General features: G+C 41.6%; 1 protein-coding gene across 1 annotated transcript in view; it reads right to left on the reverse strand.

Annotated features, from left to right (window-relative positions):
• ADGRA2 (adhesion G protein-coupled receptor A2) overlaps nt 1-14939 on the reverse strand; it is a 206277-nt gene that overhangs the window by 14198 nt on the left and 177140 nt on the right. Inside the window, exons 8-12 of the mRNA XM_073569029.1 lie at nt 13591-13755; nt 2961-3153; nt 735-884; nt 490-651; nt 175-393 (exon numbers count right to left, since the gene is read on the reverse strand). Coding sequence (XP_073425130.1) covers nt 175-393; nt 490-651; nt 735-884; nt 2961-3153; nt 13591-13755 — 889 coding nt within the window. The remainder of the gene's footprint in view (nt 1-174; nt 394-489; nt 652-734; nt 885-2960; nt 3154-13590; nt 13756-14939) is intronic.

Raw genomic sequence — 14939 nt, forward strand, 5'->3', positions numbered from 1 at the left:
ATACTAAGAAATCCTGTAAAAACATGATCTGTTGGAGGGCCTTGAGGACTGGAGTTGGGGAACCCTGCACTAAATGACCTGCATAGTGCCTTGGGAAATTATTTATAGATTAACTTCAAAAATCATTTTGTGATTTGGAATGTAGACTGAAGACATTAGACTTGGTTTACGTACCTTGACATGGAAGTTTGTCAGGGAGATGTTGGTTTGCCCCGTTGTACAGCGGAACTTCAGTCGCTGATCAGTATGTGTGTTGGCCTCTTGTTCTTTCCTGTCTCTGTCTGCCCTGTGGTTACCTCTTCCTCCATCTCTTCTTTGGAAGGCTGTGCAACCTAGACCAACAAAACTGCTGGGCATGATGAGGAAGGCCTCTAAGGCAATGTTTCTTGTGCTCTGGAAGAGCAGAGAATTAAATTATTAAGCACATAAAATTAAGAAAAAAATAATAAGTCACCACCGTATGAATGTTTGTGGATTCCAATCTCATACCACAGATAGGTCCTGAGAGTCACCGCTCAGAGTCAGCCCTGCAATCTGCTCCACTGTCTGCACAATACTGCTACAAGCTTTGTCCTCCACCTGGGCCATCCACAAGATATGGTCGTCCACCATCATCATGTTACTGGCCATCTCCAACATAACATCTGCCAGCTGCAGAAATAATAACATTTTCAGAAAACTTGATAGTTACGGTAATATTTTCTCAAAATCCTAGAAACTGTGATACCACTTACATCTTTCACTTGGTCAACTAGGCCAATAAATTTTTCCATCATCTGAGCCACATAGATGACATCCATCAGATCAGAGAAGTTAGCGGCCTCTGCTGTGTACATTCGCAGCTGGTGAGCCAGCGTCAGCACGTTAGATTCATTCATTGGCATCTGCAGAGTAAAGTGAGATTTAATACATAATAATAAGTCCTCTTCTTCTCTGAAGAAATAATTTGCATATTTAATTTCCCAGTGGCGCATGCAAGGCCTTTAAGTCTCCTCACCTTGGCATGCCAGACCTGGCTTGCCACGCTCCACAAGGAGAAACCTTACCCCTTAGTCTTATTCTCTCACCTAGTCAAATCAGTTCTCATACTTTGCACTGACAAGAGGCAGCACCCCTAAGCACCGCGTCTGCAAATTGGGATTCTGTAAACTGTAAAGCGCTGCGGAATATGTTAGCGCTGTATAAAAATAAAGATTATTATTATTATTATTCTGGTTTGGCTTTTATCTTAAGTCATATTGTAAGACTTGTTAAAGGGTCGATAGTGACTTGTAGGATTGCTGCTTCCAATAGGTGGCACTAAAGTTTAAGTTCTCTTCCTTTTTGAAGAGACAATTTGCATATTTAATTTCCTAAAGGAGCATGCAAGGCCTTTATGTCTCCTCATACTGGCATGCCAGACCAGGCTTGTCACTCTCCACAAGGAGAAACCTTGCCCCTTAGAATACAAAATAATGAAATCCAATTGACTGTGTGAGCCATGGCTGATAGAAGTGTGGACAACTAGACGCAAGGTGGAAGCCTCGTAAAAAGCTAGACTCAGTAGTACCCAATGTACAAGCATTACAAATCAGACTAATCAATGAGAAAGGCGAAATGCCTCATTGACCCCAAAGAGTCCCCGCATGAAAACTATACACATGTTGACAGGCTTTTCCACTGAGTGGAGCTCACTGTGGACCACCCTAGGGCCGTGAATACTAGTAACTAAAGTTACTGTCTACCACAGATATCCTACCTTAGGGTATGGTCACACAGAACTTTTTAGAAGTTTTTTTTTTCCACGTGAACAGAGACTGTTGTCAGGAAAAACAATGCATACTTCACACCCAATTTATGTGTTTTTCATGTGTTTCCCCACCAGTTTCATTCCCGGAAGAAGCTGATGGCGAAACGCACGTCGGAATGAGGGGACACCTGGGCATCTCCAGTAGCAGCTTTCACTACCAGGTATTAATCTCTATTCACATCTATATCTTCATGTTTGATGTCTGGCTATTAGGAATGTGTAAGCGGCCTTTGCTGCACCCATCCAATATTTTTGTCAGCATATACTTAGGACATTATTTAGGTTTTAGTGTTTGTACCTGAGCTACATTCTAGCCACAATAGAGTGGGGATTTGGTTATTGGTGTTGAATCTGCATGGTAGGGAGTCACTGTTCGAGTATGTATCTTTTATGATACCCATTATTATCCCTCCATAACACCTCTCCCCCACATTTTACCTATTTTCTGCCTCTTGCTTTTGCTCAGCGCCCCCTACGGCATTTCTGCTTTTTTATATAGTATGTTTTTAATGTTTATCTTGGAATAAAAATAACTTTTACTATTATTTTTGGATCTCTTCTTATTCCCAATGTTTATTCATATATGGGATTGTTGTTACATTATAAAACACACAGAAAAAACGTAGCAAAAACACAATGTGTGAACGAGCCCTTAGAGTGGAGCAAACGAAGCACATTTTCAATCTGATTATTTGCGTTTTACAGTGCCAGTGCTGTGCATGAGATTTTAAGAAATCTGAAATATGTATTTTTTTTCTTTTTGCCTGTTGCTACGTTTGTTCTTACGCCTCTCTGTTTCTGAGATATGACCCTTTATTCTCTGTATATAAATCTAGTCTTATTAACCACCTGGGCATGGTCCTCAAAAAGACTCCTATAGGGAAGAGTTGTTGACCAAGCCCACTTGGCTAATATGACTAGATAATATATTCCTGGATGAGGGGGCAGTATCTCAGGAATGGAGAGGTGCAGGAATACAGATTAAATAATGACGGATCGAGGAGAACAACAAGGTAAGAAAATGACATATTCAAGGCAAGCGACAGGCCCTCTTCAACCACATTATGAATGCAAAAATGGAAATGTCCAAACATAATAGGGCGACATGGGATGTAGTGATGTAATAATATAGAGTTTGCGCGTCCCAATATTCCAGGCCTGCTCTACTCACAGACACAAAGGTGTATAGCACCCTAGTGATATCGTTCTTGTACAGGCAGTTGGAATAGTTTCCTTCCTCCCACTGTCCCGATCGATCACACCGGCGTGAAGCTTTCTTCTCCTGTCCATTGGGTGAGACAGACATGAAAGGATACTGTAGGCAGGGCTGGTAGGACGTTATACCGGCCAGGGTGCGGGGCCACCTGTGGATACATCAGCAGCATGGTAGTGAATGAGGTACAAGGACCATCAGAAATGGACATTGTGGTGGAAAAACATTCTAACCATTCCAACTAATATTCTAATCTATAATACCAGACACTCCAAGGTTAACGGGCAACCAATGAAATTTGGGTTATGAGAGGAACAGGACAAAAGTTCACACCACTATGGAAGAAATTTTCACTATATGAAAAATATATGATATTTTTCTGGGGAAACAAGGTTAAATACGAAAGTTGTTCTTTGTCTAAAGGCCTCCATACGTCAATGTTGGCAGGCTCATCTGACAGTCTAATGTGTATGGGGCCCTACCAACACTCCTATGTGGTCAACATCAGGAACAACTTCATCCATGTTTAAAATTCTCATCTGAGTCAATAGTCCATGAAAGATCTTTGCCTGAAAGAGCGCTGCCACTTGTCTGTCCTTCACTGGATGACAAGGTTGAATGATTGGAAAGACCAACAAGGCCTAAAACGTGAATGACTGCATGGGAATTATGAACTTTCACCAGATGATCACAGATGGTCAAACACTAGATGTACCAAAGGTGACCGTGACCCTGGCACATCATGTGTGACACTGGACAAGTTATCTGAAAGGGGTTAGCACCAGGTAGAGAACGATCACTTCTTATGCTTGTCCAAGGTTAACACCTTTGGACCAACCTTGGGGTAGGCGGAAGAAGTGCTAGAGCAGCAGCCAATAGCAGTCACTGATTGGCTGCAGGGTTCACGTGGCATAACTATGTCACGCATGTCCTGGGAGACCTGGCGCCGAAGTCACTGGAACGGTTCTAGGTTCATTAAAAAAGGTTTGTCCACTACCTATACAACCCCTTTTTTGAAAGAGGTTGTTGTAGGCTACTTTTTAATTGAAGACCTAATCCTAAGTGAGATAATCTTCTCTTAGAGGTTATGAGGATGGTGCGCTGGGAGCCAACCTTAGCTCCATCTGTACTTTTATCTTTAGCCTGTAGTCTTGTTAAGATCATACTCACAAATGGTAGCATATGTCATAGGATGATGGTCCTGGGTCACCATCATATGTCATAGTCGTCACTAGGGAGTAGACATGACCTATTGTTACTAGATTTTCCTGACTGTGTGAAATAAAACAGATATTTCTTGGTTCTGACAGGACTGTATTTATACATAATGGAAAAGCGCTTTGATTGTCTGTTACTCAGAAGAACCTCCGAGCTCTGGTGAGATCTTAAAGGTTTGAGATGGAAAACTCTGATCAAGAGAGCTGGCGGCAGGGCTTTGTGGGATGTTACTGATTTCAAACTGATCGTTTTTCCTGCAGAGCCCGAGTAAATAATACAGAGCCCTGGAATGTCTGGAATAAATCAAAGTAAATATGTAATGGTGCCAGAGCAGTGCGGAGCTGCTAAAGTGCTTACAGCCAGCAGGGGGCCGGGCCGGAGCGAAGGACAAGAACACGTTATATAGACATACGGCCATGAGAGCGTTCATTAAAGAAGACGGCAAGCAAGAAACCCCCAGGACAGGGCACACTGCTCAGTCATTTTACACTTTTTCTATGTTACTGAACTGAATGAATATTTAGCTTCACAGACACCCGTATCAGGCCACTGCACAGCCAACGTGTGGATGAGCCACCACCAGGGGGAGCTAACTGGATACATTGAGCTCCATATTAACCCAGCTCCCCCTACTGGCAGCAGAAATGTATTAGTTGAAGGCAAGATATCAGTAGAATTATACATATGGAAGTAGCGGTATGGCTGTATAGGTGGTTGTACGCCTATAAAATGTATATATTTTGTCTTTGTAGAGCTCCAGTGTGTGAGTCATGAGATATCTAGTGTCAAAGTCAGATGGAAATAAGGCTGTAAGTGCACTGGGGGTGTGTCATCTAAAGTGCACTGACACCCCCCACTGCACTTCCTACTTTGCATATGGCTTCTACTCTGGATTTCTCATGACTAGCTCCATTAGATCTCTGCAAAAAAGGGTATCACTTACACTGTGGAACCATCACCTATACCGCCATAGCACTAACTCCGGCTCTTATTATTTCCATGTATATTCTGTATAGGAGACTTTGCACCCTGACAATCAGCTCTCCAACCATCACAGAGATATACAGAAAGAAATACACAGCGACTGATTCAGCATTTTTTGTATATAAAGTGCTCTCAGTGAGAGAAACAAAATAGGAATCTTGTGGGTATGATACCTTTTAATGGCTAACAAATATAATGAATGTTGTTACAAAGCAAGCTTTCGGGACTGCTTACGTCCCTTCATCAGGCTGATATGACAAAATATTTGAAGAAACCTTATTTATATACAGTTTAAAGCACAACATTTCAATAAACAATGAGCTTGGAGAGAGACTCCTTAATTAGGTAAGATTAGATAGGTAGTGTGAAAAGTTCTGTGAGATCAAAGGGCTACTTGGAGGAGATAGCTCAGATATGGTAATGGGTCATAAAACCTTCTGACAAATTGAGTCCTGTGTAAATAGAATCAAAGATTGCAATGAATTTGTGTTCCCACACTCTCCGATGTGTCTGTGATTTAAAATTGCCTTTTAAAATGACAACTTTCATATTGCCTATGTTGTGTCCTGGATGACAGAAATGTTTAGCCACGGGTAAATGGGTTTTTTTTTTAATGTGAATTGTATGACGATGAGACCTCATCCTTGCTCTCAGTCTCTGTCCTGTTTCTTCAACATAGAGGCCACCCACAGGACATATATTTCATAGAATTAAATACACCACATTGGAAGAGGAATATGTGAATGTCCCGGGGATCTTATAGTCCTGCTGTGTGTTGGGAATTTGGATTTTGTCTTTGGTCTCTATATGAATGCAGGTTTTGCATCTTCTCCCATTGCAAGGATATGTTCCTCTTGGTGAATCAGAGGGCATTGAACTTCGGATAATGATGTTTCTTAGATTGGGAGGTTGTCTGTAACATAGCAAGGGGGGGTCTTTGAATAGTGTTTTTAACCGGTCATCCTTGTGTAGGATATGGTGAAGTTTCTTAGCCATTTTTCTGAGTATTTCAAGCTGTGGGTTGTAGGTCACTACCAGAGGTACAACATGATTTTCCTCTTTTTTTTTTGTATTGAAGTACTTGACTTCTAGGGATCCTTGTGGCCCTAACGATCTGATCATCAATGGAGGTGGGATGGTAACCTTGATTTAAAAATGCCATTTTAAGCTGGGTTAGGTGTTCATCCCTGTCCTTGGGACTGGAACAGATACGGTTATATCTGAGGGCCTGGCTGTAGACAATGGATTTCTTAATGTGTGTTTAGGATGGAAGCTGTCCCATTTGAGGTATGTGGGACGGTCAATTGGTTTCCGATATACTGATGTTTGGAATGAACCATTTTGGATTTTTATGGTGGTGTCTAGGAAGTTGATTTTTGTTTTTGAATGGTCTAATGTCTAGTTTATGGTTGGATGAAACTTGTTGAATTTGTCATGGAAATTTAGAAGTTCTTGTTCAGGCTCAGTCCAGATTATTAATATGTATATTAATATGTATAATAAGCATTTTTTGTGCTTCCTTATTCGGTGTCATGTTGGCTTTAGTTTTGCATGATGTAATAATCGGGAGCATTAGACAAATTTGGATATAGCGTCACTTCCTGTTCATAGGGGGTCAGACCTAAGTAAGGCCCCTAATGATCCTCAGAATGAAGCGGATCATGAATACTTTCACGCCGTGTACATTTCTCACTTTTCTCTACTCTTCAGGCACCTTGCTATGTAGCGAACAGCAGCTGTCCCCATTTACTTGCATGGGGCTGCAAAGCGCTTTACAGAAAGGTGGGTGGCCAGGGTGCTGCTATTTAGGGGACAGACAGAGGAAGAAGTGGTACACCGGACCCCCATGATCAAAGAGTGAACCTTGGCATCAAAACGCACATTTATGGAGCTTGGAACGAAAAGGGGACAGTGAAAAAATGTACAACATGGCGAGTTTCAGCTAATATCCCCCCATAAGGGCAGCTCTGAACACTGACAAGTATAATATTGATACTTAGGATGAACGGTGCTGTAGGATCCTCCCAGATAGGAGAGCACTGCAGGTGAAAATGGTAAAGACTCGGCACCTAGAGCCACTAGTGATAGGTTCAATATCATTTTCACATAGCGGTATTTTGGTCAGTGCTTAAAGCGGTATTCCCATCTCCAAGCCCCTATGCCAATATGTAGTAGGTGTAATAATAATAATCTTATCACATACCTCCAATTATAAATGTAGGATAGTTCTACTGATTACCTCATGGGCAGGGCATTGCAGTAGCTTAGATATCCATGGCTACGACCAATAACAACTAACTGTCGCTATGAGTGGATGTAACCATGGATACCTAATCTACTACAATGCCCTGCACATAGGGTAGGCAATATAGCTTATTGGAAGAACTATCCTACATTTATAATTGAAGGTATTTTCTAATATTATTTTTCCACCTAGTACATACTGGGATAAGACCATAGAGATGAGAATACCACCTTTATGTCAAAACCAGGAGGGAAAGGGAGCACACTTCTCCATTATAGTTCCACTTCTAGTTTTGGTTTACAAATACTGATTCACAATATGGAGGCTTCATGTGTATGATGTTATGTTTGGGACACGATGAACAACCATGAAGAAAGATGAAAAAAAAATGCTTCCATCCGAATTCCATAGTGGGCCCCTAAGAATGTCAGCACCTGGTCTACGAACCCTGTCGCATGTCCAACATCGCCAAAGGAAGATAAAGCGGGATTTGATGTAACATCTGGTAATAGCTTCTGCCTGGATATTAACTCTGCAAATCTCTCATTTCCCTCGGTACCTACTCCTACATCCTTCTCTGTTTCAGAAGGCACAAGAAAGGAGAGCGGTGGGAGGAGAGGGGACCGGCTAATTGAGGCCACATTGGCTGCACCGATAATTTATATTCCATACAGCTACAGAGAGCGTTTGCTCCGCACGCCATACAGCCCTTTATTCTATGGCCAAGCGAAATTCCAACACCTTGAGTTTTACGCCCTGCGCGTTCTGCCAGGACAGACCATGTGAACGGAGCCTTCACTAGGGGTCCAGCTAACAGCTTACAGATGGGATCGGACCTGCCCGGTTTAACACCTTCAGAGCCAAATCCAGTCGCTCCGCAATCTGGAACTTCTATTACCATCCAGGTGTCCATTACAGGATCTCTTCAATCAGACTTCTTGTTTTTTCCAATCTCTTTATGGCGGGGGTCCCCTGAGAGTACATCGCTTTATGGCGGGGGTCTCCTGAGAGTACATCGCTTACGCCGATCTTATAATAAACCACCACAATAGAGTTTTTACGTTCCTTTCGTCCCGAGAGTTAATATAGTAAGCCTATGCCAGCACAGACTGTAAACATTTTGCAAATTTTCTGATCCTTTGTCCAATTATTTCCCAAAGACTAACCCTATGATTCACTATGTCATAAAATAGAATTGCTTGTAAATGTGGCAATGCCCCCTCTCTGGCACTGTCAGTATATAAGCACCTATTTTCTGTCCCAGGGATCACAACCATCTAATATTAGCGCCAAGCAAATTAATGTGGCGCACGGAACAACAGCTATAAAAGAAGTAATACTACCGCCATGAAGACAGGCTGAGGTCATGAGATTCCTGAATGGCGGTGTTTGCTAATCTGCTATATGGTTCCAATTACTGGGTCAAAGATGGAATTAGTGATATATGGAGTGACCAAACTGTTGTGTCTCTTATTTACCATCGAAAAAAAAAATATCAAAACTGGGTTCCTTGTATAATAGTATTACATCAGGATATTATGAGAAGAAGCCGCCCTTCCTTACAAGTGCCACCCTAGGCGCAGGATTTTAACGAATCTGTCACCAGGTTTTTCCTATTTATTCTGAGAGCAACATAACGTAAGTCAGGGATGAGTCACTTGCTCGGCAGCTTGCTGTAGTTATAATACAATCAGTGTCTTCTCAGCAGGAGATTATGACTGGATGTAGCATGCAAGGCAGTCCAGCTAATCTAACCCCGCCCCCAAAACGGATTGGGGTGGGGTTCGACTAGCTGGACTGCCAATCAGAGGTGTGGGCGGGGTTATACACTGCTCAGCAGTCACAGCACTGCTACAGCTACAACAGATAAAACAGGGATTTTATCAAAGCTGCACCAAGCAGCCTAGTAAGTGACATATCACTGGAATAAGGATTTCTGTCCCTATATCATGATGATCTCAGATTCCATAGCAAAAAAACTAAAGTAAAATCCTGGGGCTTGTTTCAGCCTTTTGCTTGGTAAACCTGTGCTGTATGGGGAAGGACAAAGACACCATCACTCATCCACAGAGGTGAGTAGTGTGGTGGGCAGTGACAAAGGCACTCAAGGCCCTCGTTTTCATGAACTATGGTGTTCCAATATTACAATTGTTGTTGATCACACATTTATCAATTATCTTTGGGATAAGAGACAAGTGTTAATAGACAATCAGTTTAAGGCCTTGGGTTAGCTGAAGCTACCTATAAGAAAATTAATATTTACAAAAAAAAACCCTGAAATTTCTGTCACTTAACCGCTTTAACCTCCAAGCCCGTTTTCACCTTATGACAAGGCCAAACTTTACAATTCTGACCAGTGTCACTTTATGTGGTAATAACTCTGGAACGCTTCAACAGATCCCACTGATCCTTAGATTGTTTTTTTTTTGGGATATATTATACTTCATGATAGAGATAAAATTTGCTTGCTATGACTTGCGTTTATTTGTGAAAAAATTCAAAATTTGCCTAAAATTTAGAAAATTTAGCAATATTCAAACTTTTTATTTTTAGGCCCATGACAGAAAATACTCAAAATTCACACCATTTTAATAACTGCATCCATCAAGGCGCTAAAAACCACATACAGGAAGTTTATTGAGCCTTCAGGCGCTTCACAGGAATTTTTGCAATATGGAAGGAAAAAATGTACATTTAACTTTTTTTTTTACAAAAATTGTAATTTAGACTCAAATTTATTTATTTTCACAAGAGTAAGAGGAGAAAATGGACTCCAAAATTTGATGTGCAATTTTTCCTGAGAACACCGATATCCCATATGTGGGGGAAAAGTACTGTTTGGGCACATGGCAGAGCTTGGAAAGGAAGGAGCACCATTTGACTTTATTAACACAAAATTGGCAGGAAAGGAGAGAGAACGCCATGTCGTGTTTGTAGAGTCCTTGATGTGACTAAAGAATGGGACCCACCCCACAACTGACCCCATTTTGGAAACTTGACCCCTCAATGAACTTATATAGATGTTTAGTGAGCACCTTGAACCACCAAGTGCTTCATAGAAATTTATAACATTGAGCCGTGAAAATAAAAAATCACATTTTCCCCCCAAAATTTTATTTTAACCCCAATTTCTTTATTTTCACAAGGGTAACAGGAAAAAATAGAACCCAAAATTTGTCATACAATTTCTCCTGAGTACGCAGATACTCCATATGGTGGGGGAAAACTACCATTTGGGCGCACGGCAGGGCTCAGAAAGTAAGGAGTGGCAAATTGTAACGCAGACTTCGATAGAATGGTCTGCGGGTGTCATGTCGCGTTTAGAGAGCCCCTGATATGTCTAACTAGTGGATCCCCACACAAGTGACCCCATTTTGGAAACTATACCCCTCAAGGAATTTATCTAGATGTGTGGTGAGCACCTTGAACCCCCCAGGTGCTTCATAGAACTTTACAACGCTGATCTATGAAAATGAAAAAAAAATATATTTTTCCCACAAAACAGTTGTTTTAGCCCCAAATTTTTTCATTTTCACAAGGACATCAGGACATCAAAAGTTGTTGCTCAATTGACCTCATTTCAAATTATAAACCCTTGGGAATTTTTCTACAGGTGTAGTGATGATTTTGACTCCATGGTTGTTTTCCAAAAACAAGCAGCAGTGCATATTGCTGAGTGAAAATTGCAAACTGCAGCTGTAGTCGCAGAACGTCGCAGTGCCCAGTACGTTGTAGTCCCCAGTTCGTTATAGTGCTCAGTACGTGGTAGTGCCCAGCGCATGCTTCTGGATACACGTACCTGTAAATCTGGCAGACCCTTATCACTACAGAAATGCCAAAAATGTAGACGCTAAATGTGGTTTAGGCACACCAGGGCTCAGAACGGAGAGGGGCATTTGGATTTGGAAGAACAGGATTTGCTGAATTTCTTTGGGGGCGGCGAGGGGCCATTTTGCTTTTCCAGAGCCTTTGTGCTACCAGTAACGCAGAAGCCCCCTATATTTCCACTGACAGATGATGAACCTGAGTGAAAACTTGCTTTTTTTGTGAACTGAGTTGAAGCTTTTATTGGGAACATTTCACATAAAATTTGGGATCACATTTGTCCTGTGCTCTACACTGAGTATTTACATTGGGGTTTCCATCTAAATCTCAGAATAACGTAATTCAGATGAAACTCCCAAAGGATCCATTCACTAAAATAAGGTAGCAGAGTTACTCTGAACTCCATCTGGCCTCTATTGTTTAGTGCTGTCCTTCTTTTCAGAACTGCACAAAACTATGGCAAAACCGCACTTTCATGCACGCCTAAAAAGACAGATACTGCCGGATCACAAGTCAGACATTGTCCACAGTGCCTCCATCTGCCTCATTATAGGAAATCTTCCACTAGGGGTTCCGTCTGAATCATATATTTCAAAAATTTACATGGAAACTGCGGTGCATGCACTCAGCGCAGAGCGAAGGATAAATGTGAGCCAAGCCTTACTGCGATTTTTGGGAGACAGAATGAACAAATTAACAGCAGGTAAAGAATAGATTCTATTTATTTTTTACGTCATTCCTCATGTGGTACAAGTGATTAGACAACTTTATTCTGTGGATTGGTGCGATTACAGCGATAATAGATTTATATAGCTTTTTGTATGTTTGGCTCCTGTCACACTAAAAGATGCAAAAACTAGTTTTAGGATCCCCATATTTTGAGAGCTATAAACAGAGTCATGTGAGGGCTTGTTTTTTTTGCGTCAGGGTAAGTGCACACGTTGCGGAGTGTGCTGCGGATTTTTCTGCACGGATTTGGCAAAATCCGCAGATAAATCCGCAGGTCAACAGACCTGCGGTTTATCTGCGGATTAGCCTGCGGTTTGACACCTGTACAATGGAGCAGGTGTAAAACCGCTGCGGATTCCACACAAGAAGTGACATGCTGCAGATTTGAAACCGCAGCAAATCCGCGCAGAAAAATCCGCAGCATGTGCACTGCGATTTTCATTTTCCATAGAAAATAAAGGTACTGTACAACGCAGCAGAAACTGCTGCGGATCCACAGGGCCAAATCCACAGCGGATCCGCAGCGTGTGCACATACCCTCACAAGTTGACACTTTTATTAGTAACATTTTTGGGAAAATTACATTTTTTGATCATTTTTATGCCATTCTGCATGTTGTACAATTGATACGGCAGCTTTATTCTTCGGGGGGTCAGTACGATTACACCAATACCACATTTATATAGTTTTTTTATGTTTTGGTGCTTTTGCACAATAAAAACTATTTTAAAGAAAAATATATTTTTTTTTAGCATTGCTTTATTCTGAGAGCTATAACTTTTTTATATTTCCGCTGATGGAGCTGCATCATGGCTTGTTTTTGCAGGACAAGATGTTGTTTTCAGCTATACCATTTTTATTTACTTTTGTGCTTTTGATCGCATTTTATTCTACTTTTTGTTCGGTGGTATGATGATAAAGCATTGCTTTGCTTTTTTTTACGGTGTTCACTGAATGTGTTAACTAGTGTGACATTTTTATAGGTCTGGTGTTCCAGATATATTTACTTTTTTTTGTTTTTTTTCATAAAAATATTTATTTATGGGTGCAATAAATTATGGATAAGAAAAAAAATAAAATTGCACGTGAATTTCTATGCTTTATAACTGTCAGTGCTGCACTTACAAGTTAGTTTGATCATGCACTGCCGGGATGTTGTCGTCATAACATAGGGTCACCAAGGCAACAATCGGGCCCCCTGTGATCGGGCTCCCTGCATTCTAAATGGTGTGATCGATATCAGATGATCATCTGGCGGCAAAATCGCCATGACACATCCAAACTCCAAGATCGGTAAGTACTTACCGACCTGGACGTATGGATACGTCAAAGGTCATGAAGGGGTTAAAGAGTAACCGTTGTTTTAAATTTTATTTCTTAAATCAAGAGTACACATGAAAATCTTTCTTTAAGTGACCATTTTTCCTGATGCTTTGGGGCCATTTAATGGCAGTCCTTAGATTTCTCAGCTTTGAGGTTAAACACTAGTAAGTATGGCAGATATCAGGTGCCTTGGGAATTACCTTATCGAAAGCAGATGGATTGTGTGATATCAGGTTTATGGCAACAATGATGGCGGAACAGTACCTGAAGTCTCCTCTGTTGTTGGTTACTCTGTCAGCTGGACAGTATGACGCCGAAGTTTCCAAAACCACCAGCTCCACTTTCTTGCTGATGTTGCCATATTCAGAGGACACGCTGCACTCCCACTCACCGTTGGCAGAAAGCAAGATGTTGGAAAGGATCAGGCCACTGAGAAAATAAGGAAAGAAGGTCAACTGAGGTGTCATCTACAGTGGAGACATGGAAATGGATTAAACACGTATTGTAGCTATATAGGAAAAGTATAGTAATCAATAATTAATACACAGAATCCTCTCCAAACACCACAGAAAAGATGACCCATAATCTAGACGTTTCTGTCACAGGTTTGTATTTTCCCATCTCTCCTTATATACCCTAAGTATATTTGCCCTCCTTTTTAAGAGACAAGCTTTTAGATGACTTTTACACAGAAAATTTGTATGGTCTAAAAGAGGCGTCAAAGTATTTCTCATTAATTATATCACATAAACAAAATATCGGAATGGGAGATTTGAGAACACATCGAAGCCTCTCAAGACTCCAAAGGCCAGAGCAAGGACAAATTATTCCCATCTCAGCAGTGAAAGGTTAAGATGGGAATAACCCTTTAAGCATTATGTTCAGACTTTAAAGGGAACCTGTCATGTCCTTCATTGCTATTAACCTGCAAATGTAGGGTTAATCTGCAGATTAATAGTCTTCCAATGCTGTCCAGCAGTCTTACTGAAAGCACAGCCACAGGGAGAAAATAAACTTTATTCCTCCCAAGATCTGCCGGCTTTCAGTCATAGAGGCTTTCCTGTGCTGTTATAGTCACCAATCCGTACACACTGAGCGGTCGCTATAAGGGCGTCCTAGCACTGTGCAGCGCACCTGGGGCGGGTGTAACGGGGTCTACCCAGGCTGGGGTACCTCTTTCAGTACCACCCCGTGTTTTCGGAGGTCCGCTCTGCGTTGGCTGGAGTCTGAATGAATGACGCTGGCTGGAATTCCTTGGTTACATGGGCGCATATAAAAGATCACTGCTTCTCCACGTATTTCCAGTCTGACAACACTTTACTCACAGGACACAGAATATATCACACAGATACAGAGGGCAGGCCAATAGAAAAGCGGCAGGCCAGACATGCATTACAAAAGCCGCAGGTGGCCAGAGCCTGCCGATGTTTACTGTGGGAATTACAAAGGTGGGGGGAGGGCGGACAAAAGAAGAATATCGTGTCCCCTCTACCCAGGGGCGCAGCCTGGGGGCTGATGCATTAGGGACATGCATCTCACATAGAACCTATTATACATACATATAACTGCACAACATATTCTGGGTGCTGAGTGGTTCTGTAACACGTAACAGC

This window comes from Dendrobates tinctorius, unplaced genomic scaffold (assembly GCF_039654945.1).
Source record: "Dendrobates tinctorius isolate UK_male_01 unplaced genomic scaffold, ASM3965494v1 ptg000022l, whole genome shotgun sequence".
Lineage (NCBI taxonomy): Eukaryota > Metazoa > Chordata > Amphibia > Anura > Dendrobatidae > Dendrobates > Dendrobates tinctorius.